This window comes from Aspergillus oryzae, chromosome 4, assembly GCF_000184455.2.
Source record: "Aspergillus oryzae RIB40 DNA, chromosome 4".
Taxonomy (NCBI): Eukaryota; Fungi; Ascomycota; class Eurotiomycetes; order Eurotiales; family Aspergillaceae; genus Aspergillus; species Aspergillus oryzae.
The window spans coordinates 2,319,127-2,340,037 of NC_036438.1; the positions used below are offsets into that span (position 1 = coordinate 2,319,127).

A 20,911-nucleotide genomic window follows, 5' to 3' on the forward strand; every position below is an offset into this window, starting at 1 on the left:
CGGTTGAAAAAAGCAGAAGTATGATAATACCTACTGTAATACTGCCCTTGGCTGGAGCAACTGCATTTGATTCGAGGAAATGCAGGTGCAGGATAAGGGTATTTGTAGCATAATGACGTGACGTGGGTAGTCCTTCAAAGCCCTGAGCGAGAAGTTCAAACATTACATATGATTAAAGGAACGTTACTGGTTCTTGCGTCAGCGCAGCTCAGTAAAGATACTAGTCGTAATATATACTAGTATTCCAAGAAGCTCTGATTGACTATGGCTATATGGCCTGATATATCAAACTTTGTTTTACATGTTGGTCTTATGATTCTATCTGGACCTAATGAGAATCTCGTCATACCACGTATTCTAGGCCCAGCTAAGCATTGGCCATACTCTTCTCAGGGAGTAAGCATTGAATGTATCCTCTTGAACGTTTGTTCATGATCCGGTCGCCATAATAACATTAGCCTACGAGAGGGACAGGGCATGCCAATTGAATTCAGACCAGATAGCAATATACGTAACGTATAGACTCAGAATTGATAGTTCGACTCAGAATACAAGACCAAAGCAGTACACATGATCCAATCTTCATACGTACCCAAACCAATCAAGAATACTAAACGCCATAAATAAGGTCACAGCTTTGCCCTGGTCGCCAAAGCCTCCTCTGCGAGGTTCACAGCAGCCTGAGCGCATCCATAAGATGATTGATATCCGGCACCTCCAGCACCATAGTTGTGCACCACCCAAGTGTCTCCTATACGTTCCTTCTCGATTCTTGCCCCATTCGCCCGCACGGGTCTCAGACCCACACTGTGTCGAATAATATCGAGGTGCTCGATTTCCTTCCCATCCGTAAGTTGAGGACACATCTTCACTGCGCGCTTCATAATGCGCACGGCAAGATTGGGGTCCGCCTGTGAATCCCAATTTCCCAACTGATACGAGCCACCCAGGATCGTACCGCCGCCAGCAGCTCGGGTCATAACATAGCATGCTTCACCATCGCCATCGTCAGTTCCAGAGACATCTAGCATCTTACCGGCTTCATTCCGGACTATCACAATTTGTCCACGGGCAGGTACAACGGTTTTATCTTCGACTCCGCCCAACTTGGAAGCCATAAGGCCTGCACAGTTTATCACGAGGTCGACCTTCTGGTCGGGGTGGACCGATGGAGAGGTTGCGTCCAGAATATGGTTGAAAACAGCTCGTTTGAATACAACTCCATTTTTGAGGCACTGGGAAACGAGCCAGGGAAGGTATACCGCGGTATTGATGCAGACTGATGTGAAGACTGTCACAGAGTCAAAGCCAGGGCCATGTCTACTCTTGGGAAGAGTGCAAAACTAATCGCTTTATCGTGAGATAGACAGCTTCCAATCCGTACGTGAAAGTATTACTGACATTAGGAACAACGTCCTTAAACCACGGGCTCGGTGACAAAAGCTCTCCAAACCATTTTGCGGTTGTCGTACCAACGTCTTTCGAGCGGCTGTGTATTTCACATTCTTCATCATTGTTAATGCTGAGTCGCAAACGAATCCTTTCTCATTTACCTTGGAAGTGTATTCCGGCATCAGGGTGATTGCGTGCTAAATCCTCCAGTGCCGCCCATGTGTCCTTATCCCAATCTGCTGCCTTGGTGCCTCGGGTCGACATACTAAGCATGACTATAATGAGATATGCGCAAGGCCTTTCTTGTTTCAACTCTACTCACGGCATATAATTCGCGCCAGCCCACGGTGAAGCATATTCAATGTCGTAGTCTCCGGGCATATGTTTAGCTGCAACAACTACCTTGTACCTTGGAAGCCTCGAGAGGAGAAGAGCCGTCGTGAGACCCGCAACCCCGGCACTGAGATCAAGTATAAGAGTCAGAAATCGCCGTGGCAGCCAGTACGCATCATACTGTTGGAAGGACCCTTACCCAATAACTACCACATTCTTCTGTTCCATTGCGCTGTTCCTTTGATAAGTGATATCAATTAAAATAGCTTGCTTATTGAGGCTTTCGTAAATCAATATATAGTTGTGGCCTTCCAATAAGAACTAACAATTCAGTTTTCTCAAGTCCTTGTCCGATAGGGATAAACGGAGACGAGTATACTAGTATCCAACCCACTCTCCAAACAGATTTCTTTCTCCAAAGGCTTTGCCAAGCGGGAAAGAGTTCCATGTCTATTACCAGGCTTGGAAATAATACATAATCGTTCAATCATCGGAAGCAAACTTAGTTTCCTCTTGGGGAAACTTACCGGTTCTGGTCAAAGCGCCACGACTATGATTTCCATAACCTTTATCCTTATTAATGAGAAACCCTACATGCCTTTCTCACATAGATTGTACCCCATATACTTAAAGACGGTACTCTATCTAGGGATCTGGGGAATATTGAAGTCACTCTTTCTTTCTACTTCGTCTAGACTGCCACAAAAACCATCAATCTCACAATGATCTCCATGTAAAAGGTCTTCACCCGCTATGCCGCACATCAAGCTGTCCTCGAGGCAAGCAACAACCCTTTCGCTTGTTCCCCGGTTCTACTACTTCTCGTATTGATCATTGCCAACTACTATGATGGTGATGAATGGATAGAATGAAACAATCATATGTTGGGAGAATCTCAAACGCTGAAATAAGGATATGGCAATATAGATATGTATAGACTAAATAGTGAATAGGTTTATACCGCGCTTGAAAATAACTTAAATCTCTATATATTTATTAAGTGTTTCCCTGGACTGCCTCTATCAAGGACAATGTTCTTATTTATATCTTTCCAGATTCTACCTTGTTATTATCATCTTCTCCACTTCCTCCATACATCCCAATGCCTGGAAATTTATAGATATAATAATTAGCAAGCTATTGTCTTCTATAACCTAATCAATACGTACCTCTATATGGAAGAATCTGAGACGTAATAATAGTTCAAACCCCGCTCTCCCGATCTGTAAACAAGAATAAATTTGCTAGTTTTTTCCAAGAAGCAGATCCCGCTGCTCTATCTGTTGGGCTCTTTCGATAGCTGGATGAGAAGGACAACCCCTATCCCTTAGTTAGGTCATTATCACAGGGAGCCAAAGGGCAAGGATTCACAAGAAGCGGCTTTTCTGATGATGTGTATTTATTAAAATACTGAGGTATGTCTGGAATTTAATCGGTAAACATCTCTATATTCAATATGTTAACTTGCTAAGGGATGTGGCTAGGTAGACTAGGGTCTTTCTTGTCTTTGACTATTTCTGGCCTCAGGAGCTAGACTCCTATTTTTGGATCTGTGCTGTTGTTATGGAGTGTTGCAATTATCTCTGTGATAGTATATGTTAGTTGTATGGGTGTATATGTGTACTATACCAGGAGGAAACTTGGTAGACGATATACTGCAATACTTAATAGGTTTCCTGAAACACCCTGCTCCTTCTATGCAGAACCTCTGCTTTCCTATTCCAGATTTGTACGGAAGAAGAGGATACCGATAAAGGTGATTAGTGACACTCAGTGTATCTTTTAATCTAGTAATAGAGAATACTCGGACCAGACCCACTGACAAGCCCTGTTCAAACTTTATTTGAATAGAATTAAAGAGAAATACAAAACCCAAATCAGGAGCTATACGACCATAACTTCCAGTTTAGTGAAAGAAATCATATATAGCATATCGTCTCATTGCATAGCAGTCTAACACGAGTCTTTCATAACGACATATATCATCAGACCTCCTTCACTACCTTGGAGATGCACCTCGCGACATAGTCAACATTCCCCTCATTCAGCCCGCAGAGACTAGCCCGTCCAGAGGGCATTAGATAGATATGATACTCCTCCTTCAGCTTATTAACATGCTCCTTACTCAACCCTGTATAACTAAACATCCCAATCTGGGACTCAATGTGAGACCAATCTCCAGGGGTGGCAAGGTCTTCCAGCCTCGTCCGCAGTTGCTTCCGCATGCCCATTATGCGCGAGCTCATGGTGTTCAAATCCTGCTGCCATTGCTCTCTGAGCCTTGGATCCGTGAGGACAGTTTGAACAATCTGAGCACCAAATCGAGGCGGATTAGAATATTCTGCTCGCGCAATCAGTGACAGTTGAGATTTGGCTCCTTGTATGGAAACGTCCGATGGGGCGACTAAATGCAATGCGCCCACCCGTTCACCGTAAAGTCCAAAGTTCTTGGAGAAAGACTGTGCAACGCATAGTCCGGGAATCCTTTGATCAGGGTCTGGGCTCGATAGAAGATGCTCGGTGAAATACCGCACTGACCATGCGTCGTCTTCTACATTTCCAGTTGCGAAGCCTTGGTAGGCACTGTCAAACAAGACGAACAGCTTCTTCTTCAAAGCTAAGTCTGCTAGCTGCTTCCATTGGTCCCGAGTTAGGTCCAGACCTGTGGGATTATGGGCACATGCTTGAAGGATGACCACGTCGTTCGGCTGTGCGTCTATGTCCAGTGTCGAAAGCATATCGGCGAACTTAATGGACCGCGTCTTTGGATCGTAGTATGGGTACTCTCTCTGAGCCACTTCAGGGGCTGCCACAGCCCAGACCGTTTTGTGGTTTACCCAGGTAGGGTCCGGGATAAAGACATGCTGGGGTTTCAAGTGCTTGGCAAGAAATGAAGCACCCAGATGATTTGCTCCGGTACCAGACACAGCTTGGATGCTTGCGACGTTCCAGCTTTCAGCTAGCTCGGTTCCAAATACGAGGGACCTGGCAATATTCAAAAATACAGGGGACCCTGCAATATCAAGATACTCATGATGCGATCTTGGGTCGGCTGCAATGCGCTCTTTCGCCTAGCCTTGTGTTAGCAACCGTCGGACATGCGGGATAATGGCACGCTGTCACGTCCGTCACATCTTACTTACTTGTTTCACGCTGGGAAGGATCCAAGGTAGGCCCTTTTCATCCCGATAGGCTCCAGCAATTAAGGAGACTTTCTTTGGGTCTTGGTCGGCATCGAAATCGGCTAGCAAGCCAAAGGCAACATCCGTAGGAAGGACGGGCACGTCGAGGTATTGGGCAGACATTTTTCTGGATGCAGCGTTTACAAAGTTCCGAGTAAGAGATAACTGCTGTCTATGTAGAAGCTGGCTGTGGTTGCGAAGTATTTGTTTGACTGACCGGCTGATTGAAACCATCCGTAGGTTGTTTGTATACAGCTTAACTTTTTAAGGCTTTTCCCAAAGAATGCTAGAGTTTCTTTCGAGCTGAAATGAAGTTTTTAGAAGACCAATGTTACCCCGCAACGTATAATCCTGCATTGTCCTAACCATGCCCAGTCTCTATATACCTTTAACATACTTCCTGACCGATCGGGTAGATGAAATTATGCCGAACCGATTAGGGCTAGTGGAGAGCTTACTGCTGCGGGATTCCGTCAGCATCCTCACCGGCAACAGAGCAGATGTCGGCCAAGTTCCGACACGCCGACGGCATGCTTGCTGGAGGCAAATTGACTCATATTTTTCACGGGCAATCAACTCATATAAATATGTATAGATAGAACTCAGAAACATATCGACTCTTCCGCTGTAGGCCCTGATTGAAGGCACACCCTGTACAGCATTGCGGAGACTTAATCACATTAATATTCCGCAGGATGAAAAACGTCGCCACCTTCTCGCTAGACAACGCCCCTTCCTACGAGAAGGTAAAACTACAAGTCGACGGCGTCAGTCTCGAACTCTCTACAATCTACAAGAAAGGCACCCGTCCACCATTCGTCTTCCTCCACGGCTTCGGCTCCTCAAAGGAAGAATTCAACGACTTCGCCTATCTCCCCCATCTCAGCGAATATGGACTTATTCTATACGACGCCCCCGGCTGTGGCGACACGACCTGCTCCGACCTCAGCAAAGTGAACATCCCATTCCTGGTCAAAACAGCCAAAGCCCTTCTCGAGCACTACGGCGTCACCACATTCCACCTCTCAGGCCACTCAATGGGCGGACTAACCGCCCTCTTACTCGCATCTGAGATCCCAGACCGCGTCCTCAGCTTCATTAATATCAAGGGCAATCTCGCCCCCGAGGACTGCTTTCTCAGTCGTCAGGTCTTCCTCTTCCCCGCTGATGATGCGGAGGTATTTTTCCGTGAATTTACCGAGAGGGCGAGGCGGGCCCCCGCCTTCTCTAATGCCATCTATGCGTCTAATTTAAGACGCAAGGTTAGTCCCCATGTTACTTATGGGATTTTGTCTACCATGGTTGAGCTTACGGATAATAATGACTTGCTTGCGTTGTTTTTGGGATTCCCCTTTCCCTGCATGTTTATGTATGGTGTGCAGAACGCCTCTTTGTCGTACTTGCCGAAGTTGAAGGAGGGCAACGTTGAGTTGGCCGAGATTCCGTATAGTGGGCATTTTCCTATGTATTCCAATCCACCAGAGATGTTTAGGCGTGTTAAGGAGTTCTTAGAGAGGACGGGTGCTTAGAGGATCGATGTGTCTTTTTATTTTGTCTTTTTTTATTAGACTTTTGCTTGGCTTTTGTTCTGAATTGTTGCGCGTATAGAATAGAGATTTTAGAATAGGTCTCGACGTATGACCGAGGCCCAGGAGATTACATGGAGTTGACTAAATACATGGATATCGAGATTTTATATTGTTTTACATTGTCCTCGGAACACGCTGTATGATACTTACAGCTTTATTTTAATCGCATCTAAACGCAGTATCTTTTATACTGCTCCCTGATGAAAGCCAGGTCATCCGAACTGTCAGAGCCAAACACCCTCGTGAGGAGTTCATCAGCATCCAACCACCGACCTTGTGTCGTGAACATGAATATTAAGTCTTTCATGCCAGCGATGGTTTCAGGATGCCCTTCGCCAAACAATTTCCTTTCCATCTCAACGACATGGGCAAGCAACCTTTGTCCCTCTGTTTGTTGGCCTTGAGAAAATAATATGAGCGCCAAGTTATACATTGTTCTTATCATTTTTGGATGCTCTGCCCCGAGTACCCTTTTCTGCGTTTCCATGACATTCACCGTCATCTCCAGAGCATCGGTCAGTCGTTCCTGATGGTAGAATATTGAGGCCAGACTGTTCATGCTGGTTAATGTATTTGGGTGTTCCTGCCAAAAACCTTCTTTTGCATTTCCAGGGCATCTGCAGTCATCACTTCGGCCTCTGCGTAACGACCCTCCTTGGTAAATATGGACCCTAGAGCAACCATTGTCTCGAGTGTTTGTGGATCTTCGGGGCCATATACCCTCCTCTTAGTCTCCAACACATACGCAAGACATTCCTCGGCATCTGCCAGTCGACGCTGTTGTGATAGACTCGCGGCAAAGTGTTCCATACTCAGTATAACTAGCGGATAGACCACACCAGCCAACCTCTCCTGCCATTCATGGGGAGGAATTAGCAGCTCCTCGGCCCTTTTCCAACTGCCTCGATCGAAAAGTACCGATGCCAGATGAGCCCTAGTGCTTAAGCTATGTGAGATAGATATCTCTTTTTAGTAAATTCCGGGTATATTTCATCCGGAAGATCACAATGAGTCTCTACAAACTGCCTCGAGTTAGATGAGCTCACGAGATACAGCTCTGCAGTTGAATAGCTAGAGTAATATATTGTAAGCTAACCCCGGTTGCCGCTGTCCCCTTTAGTGATTCAGATGCCCTCATTGCCGAGCGACTTATCGATGCCCTTCGTGTCAGGTCATCAAGGGTAGAGATATCCTGCCAGCAGAAGATCCAAACTGCATCTTATCTGGCAAGAAAAGAGGATATTTATAAAGCCAATACCACAGTGCCTATTAAATTACGACATCTAGAGACTTTTCCTGTCTTCTGAATCTCCCATAATACCGTGCCTATTGTCGCCCTCGGACGTGTGATAAGTGAAACCATCACGCATGTGTATCAGACTCATAGCGGGCGGTAGCATTAGGGTTTCTACAATCACACTCTTTCCTAATCCAACATCGGTCAGACCTGTGACTCGCGAAAGAACATCAGCTCATCCCAGAGGATACTAAGTGGCCCAAATGGTCGAGGTTTATTGCATTGTTTCGCAGCGTCGATGATGGTGATGTGGCAAAAAGGTATTTGTATACCCAGCTTCGCCTCACGCGACTGAACTAGGTCCTGCACATCCTCGGCCGCAGAAGTGGTGAGAATTGCCGGTTCTACCACGAACCACACTGGTCTACGGTGCCCTACATGCGACGCGCCTTAGTGCCACTGTTTTTCTTGTTTGCTGGCATATCCCTTATACTAGCCTCAATGTAAGTCATGCTCGCGGTTCCCAGGGGCAGCCTCCTTAGCCTCGGAGGGGCTACCACGGGGGCACTAGAAAAATGCAAGTCATATTCTAAGGCTTGCTCTAGTAACAATATTCTTTTCTAGCGTGTCGCTGACATTATTGATTCTTGTTCCCTTGATTGTTGTCGTCTGTCAGTTATTTTGGACGACCAGGCGCCAGTCAGAGAAGCTATGAATTGATAGACCCCCAGGAGGAGTGACAGCGTAAAGGTGATATACGTTAATAGCCCGCTTCTGTTACTGAGTGGCGTCGAGACTCTCCCTTGACAGAAGATCCCGCCAGATCAATGGGTTCATCACTACTATAGGTAAGTTTCTTAAGTGATCAAAGCTCAAGCAGCTAATAACAGAAACTATCCGCAGCGATGGATCTACATGGATTTAATGCGCTAAGCTCCACATACTAGTATAGATCCGTCGAAGCGAGGAGGAATCCATGATTGAGGATCATGGCCCCGGCGGGTCTTTCTTATGATGATGATGAGGAGGAGGAGGAGAAGGAGGATGAGGAATAAGCCGACCTGGAATAGGATATGGATCATGGTATATGATCAGAGGATTGGAACCCTGTTATAGAATAGCTATTTTGAGACGTTATTTTCCAGTTACCTTAGGTCATATGAATGCCTAGGCCATGGTGTTTATGTCCCTATCTTCGTTCTTTTATCAACGAACCAAAAAAAGGAATACCTTTTATTATTGTACACTGTTCAGGGTACCGAGCTTTCTAGGTCAGTTTCAACCCACCCAACCCACTCTAATAGTGTTCATTTTCAGCATCCATTTCATAGGTCCTCATATTCTAGACGTAATTAACAGTGTATTATTATTTAGCTATATTGTTCGGGTGCTCTAGGTGCGTGAACAGCGGCAAAGTTTCAACCCCAACGACTCACTTATGTGTAAATGTAATACTTAGACGCCCATTCCCCACCGAGGGGCATTAATGATAATGCCCATAAGACATCCAGAGATAATACCAGTTATGGGCAGAGTAATAACCCAGCCGAAGTAGATCCACAGAATCATGCGCCAATTGATGGTACGCCAGGTTCCACTACAGAGACCAACACCGACGGTTGCACCCGAGATACATTGCGTTGTGGAGACCGGAAGCTCTGCAGATTATTAGTCGTCGGATATCTTCACTTCATAGAATACGATGGACTTACTGAGCCTGGTCGCCGTGATGATAGTAATAGCAGAGCCAAGTTCCATAGAAAAACCACGGGAAGGGGAGTGAAGCGTGATCCTATTACCGAGATTTCGCATGATATTGTAGCCGTAGGTCCAGATACCAATGGCGATAGCAGCACCTCCAAAGGCCCTATAGGGATAAGTATTTAGTTGGTCACGGTAGCATGGTGTATAGTACTTACAAAATCCAGTAAGGGACAGGACTCTTGGAGTTGAGCTTTCCAGATTGCCAAATGTCATAAATCGTGGCATATGGACCAATAGCACTATACTAGTTAGCACAGTTGATAGTCAGCCAAGTTAGGAAACATACTTGGACACATCATTGGCACCATGGGTAAAAGAAGCAGTGGATGCTGTCAGCACCTGCAGGAAGGAGTACATGTACTCAGTTCTGTTATCATAATGTTTGGCGTGGGCATGGGTCATTTCGATGTCGCCGGTAAGGATATTCTTCTTCTTTTGCAAGCCGACTACATCTTGCTCGATTCCACGAAAGAAGAATCGCTTGAACTGCCAGAAGAGCATAGCTGGGTGAAAGAACCCCTTTCCTTCCGGTCGAGGGCCAATTATTGAAAATTCTGGCTTTGGCGCCACTGAAGGTGCATCGCTAGGTGTCCCGGACTTCAAAGCCTCGGATGAAGTGTTCTGGCTCTCTTTGACTAGCTCGCCTTCGTTCTCTAGGTCAGAAGGTCGGTTTTCTTGAGTCGCAGCTCGCTCCGCCTGGAGCTGCTCCATAGTCTTATGGCCACTGTAGAAATCTTGTACGATTGAGTACCCTTCCGGAGGAGGAGGAACTTCCCCACGACGTAGAACAAGAGGGCCAAGGAAGAGGTGATACCATTGAAGTTGCCAATCCTCCTTCAGCAACCTTCGGTACAGCCAGGGCAGGAAGAAAATGGTGACAATCAAGGCGACGGCGGCGCCAACCCCAATAATCACACCAACAGTCTCTGCGTCATTGAGGCTAATCCGGCTCGACCCACCCTTCCACACAATAAGCACTATTATACTGGTAAGCGAATGTTCATGCAGTTCCGGGTGCGCGATGCGACTCACTGGTGAGGAGAGCAGACGTAATGCCAAAGTAGATAGGAATGGCAATGAAAGCATTCCGGACAGAATTGCTCCGCAGCATCACTCCATACTTGGTGATGAGGAAGACGATGGCACCAAAGGCACCCGACATAAAGGGGGCAATGACCCATGCCAGGAACACCTGAACAACACCAGAGTTGATATTACCTCCCCACCACGAAACACCATTCGCCCCAACCGACGCAATACCCATTCCAATAACACCACCCATGATGGAGTGCGTGGTCGAAACAGGCATTCCAAATTTCGTCGCTATGGTAAGGTAGATGGAGGAGCCCATGACCGCACATAACATCCCCAGCATAAGCATAGAGGGATCCTCCTTAAAGAGATCGACGTCGACAACCTTCGTCCGGATAGTTTCTGCAACACGGGCGCCCACTCCAATACTAGGTCTCGGGGTTAGCATATAGAATCCTCCATATAGCTGGCTAGAAAGGATAGTGGAGTGGTCCGTACCTCCCACAGAATTCCATGATGGAGGCAAGAATCATGGCCTGCCAATACTTCAGAGATCGCGATGAGACGGAGGTCGCCCAAGAGTTGGCAACATCATTGGCGCCAATATTCCAAGCATCTAGGAAGGCAAAAATGGTGCCGAGAGCAAAGATGTAGTCGAACTGGTGAAGGGCCATCCTGACAGAGGCTTGAAGCCACGAAGCAACTGGTCTTGAGTCAAGCTACAGATATTCCAGCACCGTAGTCCGTTTTTCCCCACAAGCAGAGGGGTGTGCAAGGCTCTTTTATATACCATTGGCGATTTCTTACGGGCGAGAAGTAGGATAAGAAACCTAGGCCAAACCCTAATACGATTGCCCAGCGTTTCCATACTCTTTGACAGCATCCGCCCACCCTCCATGTAACATTAGGCGAGGTCAGTCCATTCATTCGCGAATTGGCCTCAACGTGAGAGAACCAGATCCAAGGCTAGGGATAATTTCCTATTAATTTCGGACGCTGAAAGTCAACTGATGGGTTTTGGATGCTCCGATACTCTTGGCAGCACATCGTTCAACTGCCAAGCAGTCCGCTCATGAATAGCCTTGGCACCACTTGCTCCGAAAGCTTGTATGGCCAATTAAAGCTCTATAGAAAGGAACGTGGGCTCGGATCGAACTCATGAATAGCGCCAACAGTCCAGTTCCAGATCCTTGGCATCCGCCACGGTATATGGCAGTGACATGACTTGAGTTCCGCTCGAGGTAACCTTGATCACTGCTGCAACTTATCACTCCCTGTCCGAGGAAAGGATCATGAGGGGTGGTACCCTATCCAGACCCGGGTTTTTCCCAGATATCGCTTTTAGCGTGGCAACCACAGATTATTGTTAGGTATTCCAAGACTCGCTTTGGCCAGTCTCCTTGCAGCAGTCGAGCATGCTTCGTGCCTCTAAGATATTTCCTTTCTTGGCAGTTTGTCTCCTGCTCATATTATTACCACATGGAAGATGCAGTTGCAGCTGCCTGGCACATGAATCAACTAAAATACGAGGGTGAAGACATAACCAAAGAGAAACTAGCTGGGCTAAGTATAGTACCATTGCTAGAAGCAGAGAAATCCCCGACGAACCGGCGCATCACTAACATCATCGACCAATTTCGAACTTTGACGACCCTCTACTTTACCCCTCGCTCAGTTTATCATTTCGATGCTCACTTAGCTCAGTCTGTAAGTACTGGATATACTCCACTGCGGTCTCGAGGAGCTCCACCTAATGTGACAGCGCAAGCCATTAGCTCGTGTCAACCAACAGTATTTTAAACCCATATTGCGAGAAAACCTCGCAAAGCTCGCTCCCGATGGTGTGTTACCTTAGTGCACAGTCCCCTTTTTCGCCCACGGTTCATGCCACTTGTACTAAGCACATGGGCCATCTGATCGAAGGCAATCTTTAACCGATCCCGTTGGTTTTTCTGTGAGACGGCATGCTTTCGGCGCTTGAAATCGGAGTGGCTATTGGGGATTTTGATCAAGACGCCTCCTAAAGACGAAGAGTTCTCTATTAGTCACGCCAAGATGATTACCCTGGCTTGGAAAAACCCGGGTAAGCATGGGGACTAACCATCTTTCGGACGAAGTTCAATATATTTCTGTTGCGGTGCCGCATTGGGCGCACGTGAAGAGGCGGACTGAGGCATAACTGTCTTAGGGTTACCGTCAGATAGATTGGTGGTTGACTGTATAGCATTGCTCTCTTGCTTGCGGGGCCATGCATGGGCTATATATGCTCAGACTAGGTGTTGACAGTTCATCCCTTATTTGCGTTGCGGCTTATCCTTAAGCTACCAAGACTTTACGGTCTATCTCAACGGAGAGCAAGGTCCTCCCTAACTCTGTTGGGCCGTTGATCCTGTTTCAGTCGGTGTCTGATGACTTTAATAGTAATTGTAACTTTCCTGAGCCGAATAGAACAGCTGCATTCCTAATGTGTCAGCCATGCTCCACTTGCGTCTCTGGCTCGAGGTTTCTGTCTAGACGACCAGGATGTCTAAGCTCCATTCCTGTTCACTATTCCTACATATCTTGGCTTTCGGGGAAGGAAATTTGGGACAAACTGCGTACTCATACCTCCAAAACACCTATAGTGTATGATTTACTGAAGCGTATACTTGTCTCCTTTTCTCTTGTTGGCTTCGCATATCAAGAGTTGTGTCACTCTCACTCAGAAGAGTGTTATGTTAGTCTTTGAGTTATCTTCCAGTCTTGTATGGTTTCTAATAGAGCATAATAATTAGATATATTTTGGGGTTCTTATGCAGCATATCCATAGGTGGTCCTACATGGACTACATCAAACCCTTGGTTATCTCCAAACAAAGCATCCATGCACTTTGTAAAGCAGAATAAACTTATAGTCTAACAGTTAGTGTATTAGCATCACTAGTCTTCGCTATATACGAGTTACTACAATACACTAATCAAGTCAGAAGGCATGGAGTGATGATCTTCAGGTAGCATTGACATTGACCCACAGCGGGGTCTCTGCCGATGTCAAGATGCAAACCCTAACTCTACCTGGCGAAGATCCTACTTTTTGTATCTATAGGGGATATGGTTATGGTCCCATGTCGCTCAACAATTCTGAGTTAGACGCTAATATGCCATATAGATGAGGTTCACCTACTGAGGCCCTAAGGCTATATAGCACGTAGACATGTTATCATTATGAAGTGATATCATATATCAAGGCATCATTAAGTATGATGGCCATGACTATGTTCAACTCTCGTCACCCACTCATCGTTGCCTTTTCTAACTAAATCCACGTACCACCTGCCTCAACTTCTTCATCTAGCTACCGCAACAATACAATAACCCATATCTTTCGTCTTTCATTCTTTCATCCAATGTCCATACCTCCTCCATTCAATATGAACTTCACGGACGGTTGGTACCCACCCTACCCTAGCCTACCCCCACCGGTGCAACTCGGATACCCAACCATCCTCCCACCACTGCAACCCGAAGACCCAATCTTCCTATCAACACTTCAGAACTGGACGTCACAATCAAGGATCCAGTCCCCACCATCAAAATCCCCAAACCAACCAAGCACAGACCCAGGCTCGGGCACTGTTACCCCAGCACCCAAGACTCACCCCACAGAGCCAACCAACTACGCAGACCTCCTACGGCTATACCTGACTATCAAAAAGGATGTCTCATTCAAGGTCACTCACCCCAAGCAAGAAAAACCCACAGCTCCGTGGGTCCTCCGCGCGCTGACGATGCTTGACCACGCCGAGTGCGTGGCTGAAGCTCATTTGGATCTTATATCGTCGTCGGATGGGGAGATTCAGGCTTCACAGGATCAGCATAGTAAGATGAGGGATTCTGCTCCCTTTGTGTTGGTGGTTGGTTCGGTGAAGAATATGATGAAAGTTAATCGGCATGATGAGGAAGGCGTGAGGATCTTGCAGGAGAGAGTGAAAGCCCTGGAGAAATTTACTATGGACATGGACGCCTTGTCGCAGTGAGATATTGGAAGCTTTGGAACTGTGGCTTTGCTTTTGGCTTTTCTGTGATGTGTCCGTTGGCTGTTCCTTCGGTGCTTGCTTATTGTATGAGCTATGATAGAGGGATTATTCAAGGAATAAGATGGGAATTTTCTTCGCGCTGTCTAGTTCCTAAAAGAAAATATAACTTAAAGAATATCTTATTAATATAATTTATTTTAAATATCTATAATTTTATTCTCGTGGCGTAGGAACTTTTATTCTGCGGAGAGTAGCTAAATATATAGAAACTACAGGGCCTATAACACTCGCAGTATTCTTCTTAGTTCCTTTACGGGCCTCATAGTTGTTTTGAATTATTCCCTCGTCGTCACAAAAAGGCCATACTCACCTCTCTGTAAAGAAGGAAAATCTAAAAATATATATACATATATATATATTTTGAGGTATACGGGCTCGAGGAAGTTGCTGATTATTGGATATCTAGTTTGATCGAGAGAATCATGGATTCAACTGTTTTGCCATTGCCATGCTATATATTACTAAGTTATTACTTGTAATATTTGATTGCGAACAACTTATGTTTTTCTTTTCTTTTCTTTTCTTGTCTGGTTATATCTCTGTTCACAATAGTTTCAGGACGTAGTACTATCAACAACTCTATATATAAAGCGAACTAACCCTTTCTATATACAATGTGTATAACAGTTGCCAGGGGTCTTTATCACCTATAACAGATATCATACCGGACGAACGTATGAAGAACAACAACAACAGGATAATAGTGAAAGCGCTCATGAACACCGAGACCTGAATTTTCAATTCATAGGTGTAGCGGAAACAAAATGATAACCTGTGCAGACGTGTTGTAACCTACTACAGCACCAAAACCAAAGTATGGAACATTGATCCTACTAATCAAGCCTCGCATTGAAATATATCAACTAAACATGGGTCACATCGAAGTCAAACGCAGGTCCAGATACAAAAACAAGGGATATATGCTTCGACGCCCCCAATGTATCATCACAATGGTCATAAACAAGCCACAATAGTGGCAGGGTATCCTCAGCAACTCGAATAAGTAACGGCTATAGTACACCACGCAGAGTAGTGACTTCCGGACCCGGCGCACGAGCAAAAGCAAATGCTTTGCGAGGCGGGTCTAGGCCGGATAACGTTGAAAGATGAAAAGAACAGGGGAAATAAAAAGGAAAAGGAAAGAAAGAGAAAGAAAAGGAAAACAAAGGAAAGAGGTAAGTTCACGAAAGTATCCACGGTTCAAAGGAAATCGACATAGCGAGGGACAAACAACGAATGCATAGTAATATGAACAATAAAAGGCCAAAAAAGACAATGTGTTCGCGTGGAATCGCGAACTGTACTTGGATTCATGAAGCCTCAGGCTGAGTCGGTTTGTCTTCATCATTCTTTGCCGGCTCGCTCTCCTCCTTTTTACTCTCAGTTCTCTCTGCTTCTTCGGAGATAGGTTCCTTCCCCTTCGGGGACGATGGTTCCTGTTCTTCTCCAGTATCTGGTGCTCCATCCTCACCCTTTGCTTCAGCATCATCTGTTGGGTTAGACTCTGCTTGAGGAGCTTGGTCTGCTTGTGCAGCAGCTGCTTCCGCCTCTGCTTTCTCCATCTCTGCTGCTCGAGCTTGCTGTCTCTCCCACACCTCCCTACGGATGCGATCATCTTTGGCCCGACGAAGCCTTTCGGTCTCTTCCACACCACCACTCTTTTTCAGCTTACCCTCTTCCACAAATGCTCCGAGTTCCTTCTGGAAGAGGCCAATCCGGCGATTCTCTAGTTCTTTCTGGCGTGCTTTCTCTGCTCGTTCAATCGCCTCAAGGCGTGATTCGTGGTTCGGTTGCAGCGCACGTACTTCGCCTAAGACGCTGTCCTTCGCCTTCATGGGGTCCACTGCGGGGTCGATGACCACATTACGAGATGTGTTTCGTAGAGTGACCCCGTTACTGGGGTTGTTCTGCATTGTTTGTTCCTTGGTAGCCTGCTCAACAAGAGCGAATGTCTGGGCGGCCTTTTCTACATCATCCTGCAGGTCGGCCGCAAGGTCTTCTTGCATAGTGAGTTGGTCACGTTCCTCGCATACAAGTTGTAGCTCTTTCTCCCAAATCTTGGTCCAGATCGGTTTCTCCCGTTTGAGGAATTCCTGCATCTTCTTGATCTCCTTTGTTACAGCACTGATATCCTTGCCGACACTTTCCAGTTGGCGCGGCAGCGGCCGAACTCCTCGAGTCACCACATCTTTGCGCAGATCCTCCACCAGATCCTGAAGGTCATCAACACGGGCCACAAGGCGTTCCGATTCCTCACCAAGCTCCTTCTTTCCCGAATTAACGCGCGCGCGTCCTGCATCGCCTTCAAAAGAAGGCAAAGATACTTCAGTGGCAGCGGATTTCACACCGCTGGCCTTGGTGCGGATTGCGTTCATCGAACTTGCGATATCCGACTGAAAGTTGGAGTAAGTTTGTCGCAGCACGGCAATATCGCGCCTCAGGCTCTGGAGTTCTGCAAGTTGGCTGTCGCTACCTGCAATTGAACCTTTAGAAGGTCCCCCAGACTTTGCACTAGAAACAGATACCGGAGGTGCCGCAGCAAGACGAGCCATTTCCTTGGCCGCCTCAATCTGGCGGTCGGACACTCGCTGCATCACGCTCTCTTGGCCATTCAAAGCATCCTTGACACCTTCAATCAACCGGCGGACACCACCAAATTCATCGTCAAAATGCTTCTTCACCTCGTCAAGGATGTCAACATTTAACACGAGAACGGATCGATCCTTCACGTCGTTCAAATCCTCTAGCTCGTGGCGGACACCCGAGACGGGATCCTGGATATAGATCTCTGGCAAGTCGGCCCCGTTATTGTGAGTGTTCCAGGCGAATTTCTCGATGAAAGCCAGTTGGAGCCTTCCAATCGTCAGGCCAGTGAAGCCTTCCGGCAGAACATATTTCTTGATCTTGCTTTTATACTGTAGGAACAGGGTGAGCTCCTTCCCGGGAGATGGCTGTTCGGCAGTAAAATGAGTGCTCTGGGGAGGGGTGGAAACAGAATGAGGCTGCCGACGTTCCGATTTAGGTGTTGTTGGAGAGGCAACAGCGTCGGATGTACTCTCCTTGACCGGCTGAAATGCCTCGGCAAGGGAGGGCTCCTCCTGAGGGCGAGGTAGATCAATCGTTTCTGTGTCGGGCGGTTTCTGAACTTTGTCTTGAGGGATAGGGTAGTCTTTTGCAGAGACATGCGCCGAAGCCTCACCCCGGGACTTAGTACGTTCTTCTTCAATGCTTGGAACATTCGGAGGTGCCTGCGCCGGTGCAGTTTTGGTAGTAGTGGTCTCCTGCAAGCGGTTCGTCGATCGCTGTCGGCCGTGGGCATAAGATCCTCGTAGACGAACAGCATTCAACGATTCACGAACATCGCGACCACGATTTGGCAGAGGAGAATGCTGGGTCGGTAGAACAGGGACACCGCTGGAAGACGTCCCCAGGTGTTTTTGTATCTGATACGCGGAGAACCTTCGTGAGGCGCGCCTCTCAAGCTCACCACTTCTCTGCAGCGCACCAATGGCATCATCTTGCTTCGGAGGCGGTGGAGGAGGGGTGGGATATTCAGACGGATTAACCGATGGTGCGGATGCCTTAGGAGTAGAATCGCTTTCGGGTTGGGAGGACTGAGACAGAATATTCTGTGCCTCTCGTCGTGATGCCTCTCGTTCTGAGAAGCTCCCCCCTCGCGTGTCACCCGGTGCTGGTGAGGTCCGAGACGCACCAGAGGGTTCTTCCAGAGAGCCATTACTTCCATAACGACGACCTGATCGTTTCGGTGATGACACAGTGGAAACCGTTTCTTCGTACGCCTGGTTCATAGCTGCCTGCCCACTCGCCACACTCCCAGCGCTTGCCTGCCGGCCGGGTAATGACCGACCTTCCTCTCGCTGCTGCCGCGAACGTAAGCGGGCCTGCTTCTTCTTGAGCCCGTGAAGAAGGTTGATGATGATGTCACGAATGCGCGGGAGATAGCGGTCGAGGCTCTGCGGAGAAGCATCCTGGCTAAGGGTGTCTTCAAGAATTGTCCGGAGAAGGTCTGGCACTGGGCCCAAGTCCGAGGTGTCGACCCCGATCGCATTAAATGCGCGACAGGCAAGATTGAACTCATAACCTAGCCGCACGTAGACGTCGGATACCTCGTTCTCTGAAGCTTGTTTCCGGGACCACTGGGTCAGTGTTTCTAGCAGTTGCTTCGTGGCTACCAAGAGATGCGTGACGCTTTTTTCAATTTGTGAGATCTGCTTATCGGGCTGTGGCGAGTAGATAGACATGTATTAGCCGGGATAATTGTGGGTACAACGTGGGTGACAGCCAGGGTGAGAGTTTGCGGTGTGAACTATTGAATGCACAACTTACCACCGAGCTTCTTGATTGTGGTCGCCCGGAGCTAGATGAACTGCGTGGCGCGGAGGACTGTGAAGTCATGGCGGATTCAATACTGCTTCCGGAGCCCGAAGAAAAATGCTGGGCTGACGGACTGCGCTGGGTGCGAGACGAAACGCTAGAGGCAGACTGCATATGTGAACGTGTATGCGCGCGTGCGTATATGTGGCAAGTCGGAAGGTTTTCCTTTTTATTGAGGGTAAATTGGATGGCGGGTAAACGGGAGAGGGACACAGCAGATGCAGGGAGTAAGGAACCGGTGTCGTAGTAGGGAAGGGGCCAAGCTGACTGACTGTCTCGGAAAGTGTGAGTGTGTGGTGTAAGGGAGACAGACGAAACAGAACCAAAAAGACAAGTGGGGAGCAACAAAAGAAGGGCAAAAATTGGGCGAAAGTGAATGTAAGAGGAGGAAAAGGCCCCTCGCTGAGAAACACACCCACACACACGTATCCCAGCCTCTTTTTGGTGTTGATTGGGGATTCGACGATTTAATGAATTGATTGATCGGCTGTCTTCTGGTTTAGTCTCTTTGGGCTGCAGTTGGTCCAAGTCAGTTGGTTGGTCCCATGCCTAAGGCACCCCTTGTCAGCTGTTCCACCACCACCAGCCTCCCGCTTTCCCTTGTTCGGTAGTTTCGCCCTCGCAGCTGAGCCAGTGATCTCGAGGTATAAAAAGACGTACCTCGGTAGGACATTCATTAACAAGTAATGGCTGGATTACCATTCTGACTGAAAATTCGATGTCAATATGTAAAGACAACACTCTGTCTTCCCATAATTATTTTATGTATTACTATACCTGCTGTTCTTCCTGGTTGATGGACCCTATCGTTGTCCTACTCTGGAGGGGACTGGTGCCAAGAATTGGGCCCACTCTGGCCGATTGCTATTTTTGTGAAGATCCGAGACAACCTATCCCGGAGGGAATGTAGAGTATACTACTCTGTCAAGCACTGGGAATGTTTTGTTTTTATGGAGACATACATGGTGGAAGAGATAACTATCTATATTTTAACAAGTCATGGTCCTATGAAACGAATATTAAACTTTTCATTGTATCCAAAGTATTGTCATGGTTAGTCAATAGACTGGGATCGTTCCTATCGTAGCGCGGATAAGCGGAGATAATAAACCCACATCAATCGCCAGCGTCAACCTTATGGATCTTAATGAGATTGTTATGAGGCTGCCGAATTTTGTAAGGTAAGGTTGGTCATGTCTTTACTCGTATTGCAAAACAATGGCCAACTGACCAATGCAGCAGAAGGAAAGGTCATGTGCAGTCTGACTCGGAATATAACTACTGTGTAGTAGTACCAACAGAATTCTAAAGCATAAGCATACGCAAGGTCATGCATTAATCATACAAGTTCTTCAAACCTTTTGTATACAGTGCTACAAGTGGTGTAGTTACTCCACCTTAAAGTATCGTGCGATGTAATCAGCCTTGGCTGCCGGAAACTAAACAGATAATGAATTGGTGCCTTTGTTTCTTGGCCATCGACCATCAGAGCATTGTACCCAGGTGTGTTACAGCTCTGGCTACAGTATCCTGCAATGCAAGGTTGTTGCAGATCTGTATGTGTCAGGTAACAATGTATTCAAACCTACTTCAGCATAGCGGATGGGCTGAGTTTGTGAATCCTTGCTAAATAAGCGGATCGCACAAGAAAAAGAAGGGTATAAAGGAGAATAAATCATGTACAGAGCTCCCAGTGAAGTACAAGGGTTTATTCGAGACAGTAACATGACATTATCGGTAGACATCATTGGTACCATGGAGGATTAATTCATGGTGCTATCAGAGTGGGCCGGAAGAAGTGGATTCTGACAGGCCCGGCAGGAGTACTCCATTCAGATTGGGCAGACACCATTGTTGAAGTGCGTTTGAGTAGGCGAAAGTGGAACAGACACCACACAGTCATTGCAGTACA

General features: G+C 47.0%; 6 protein-coding genes across 6 annotated transcripts; 2 read left to right on the forward strand and 4 right to left on the reverse strand.

Annotated features, from left to right (window-relative positions):
- Positions 1 to 629: 629 nt before the first annotated feature.
- AO090012000898 (FAD-dependent oxidoreductase) lies at positions 630 to 1,953 on the reverse strand (the record flags this gene model as incomplete). Its single annotated transcript, XM_023236680.1, is given in 5 exon segments — positions 630 to 1,343; positions 1,402 to 1,544; positions 1,554 to 1,690; positions 1,715 to 1,852; positions 1,925 to 1,953. Coding segments are annotated over 5 exon segments (1,161 nt in total).
- Positions 1,954 to 3,710: 1,757 nt separating this feature from the next.
- AO090012000899 (uncharacterized protein) lies at positions 3,711 to 5,030 on the reverse strand (the record flags this gene model as incomplete). Its single annotated transcript, XM_001727789.1, has 2 exons — positions 3,711 to 4,796; positions 4,869 to 5,030. The coding sequence occupies 2 exons, from the start codon at positions 5,028 to 5,030 to the stop codon at positions 3,711 to 3,713; spliced, it is 1,248 nt and encodes a 415-aa protein (XP_001727841.1).
- Positions 5,031 to 5,602: 572 nt separating this feature from the next.
- Positions 5,603 to 6,436, forward strand: AO090012000900 (alpha/beta fold hydrolase; the record flags this gene model as incomplete). Its single annotated transcript, XM_001727790.3, has 1 exon — positions 5,603 to 6,436. The coding sequence occupies one exon, from the start codon at positions 5,603 to 5,605 to the stop codon at positions 6,434 to 6,436; it is 834 nt and encodes a 277-aa protein (XP_001727842.3).
- A 2,752-nt stretch (positions 6,437 to 9,188) lies between these two features.
- Positions 9,189 to 11,203, reverse strand: AO090012000901 (inorganic phosphate transporter; the record flags this gene model as incomplete). Its single annotated transcript, XM_001727791.3, has 6 exons — positions 9,189 to 9,391; positions 9,446 to 9,600; positions 9,653 to 9,736; positions 9,784 to 10,474; positions 10,530 to 10,957; positions 11,028 to 11,203. 6 exons carry the CDS (start codon positions 11,201 to 11,203, stop codon positions 9,189 to 9,191), a joined length of 1,737 nt encoding a protein of 578 aa, XP_001727843.1.
- Positions 11,204 to 13,914: 2,711 nt separating this feature from the next.
- Positions 13,915 to 14,544, forward strand: AO090012000903 (uncharacterized protein; the record flags this gene model as incomplete). The annotated part of the gene is made up of 1 exon (XM_001727792.3): positions 13,915 to 14,544. One exon carries the CDS (start codon positions 13,915 to 13,917, stop codon positions 14,542 to 14,544), a length of 630 nt encoding a protein of 209 aa, XP_001727844.3.
- Positions 14,545 to 15,914: 1,370 nt separating this feature from the next.
- On the reverse strand, positions 15,915 to 20,851 carry AO090012000904 (formin-mediated actin nucleation enhancer; the record flags this gene model as incomplete). The annotated part of the gene is made up of 3 exons (XM_023236681.1): positions 15,915 to 18,845; positions 18,952 to 19,008; positions 20,810 to 20,851. 3 exons carry the CDS (start codon positions 20,849 to 20,851, stop codon positions 15,915 to 15,917), a joined length of 3,030 nt encoding a protein of 1,009 aa, XP_023091585.1.
- Between the last annotated feature and the right edge of the window lie 60 nt (positions 20,852 to 20,911).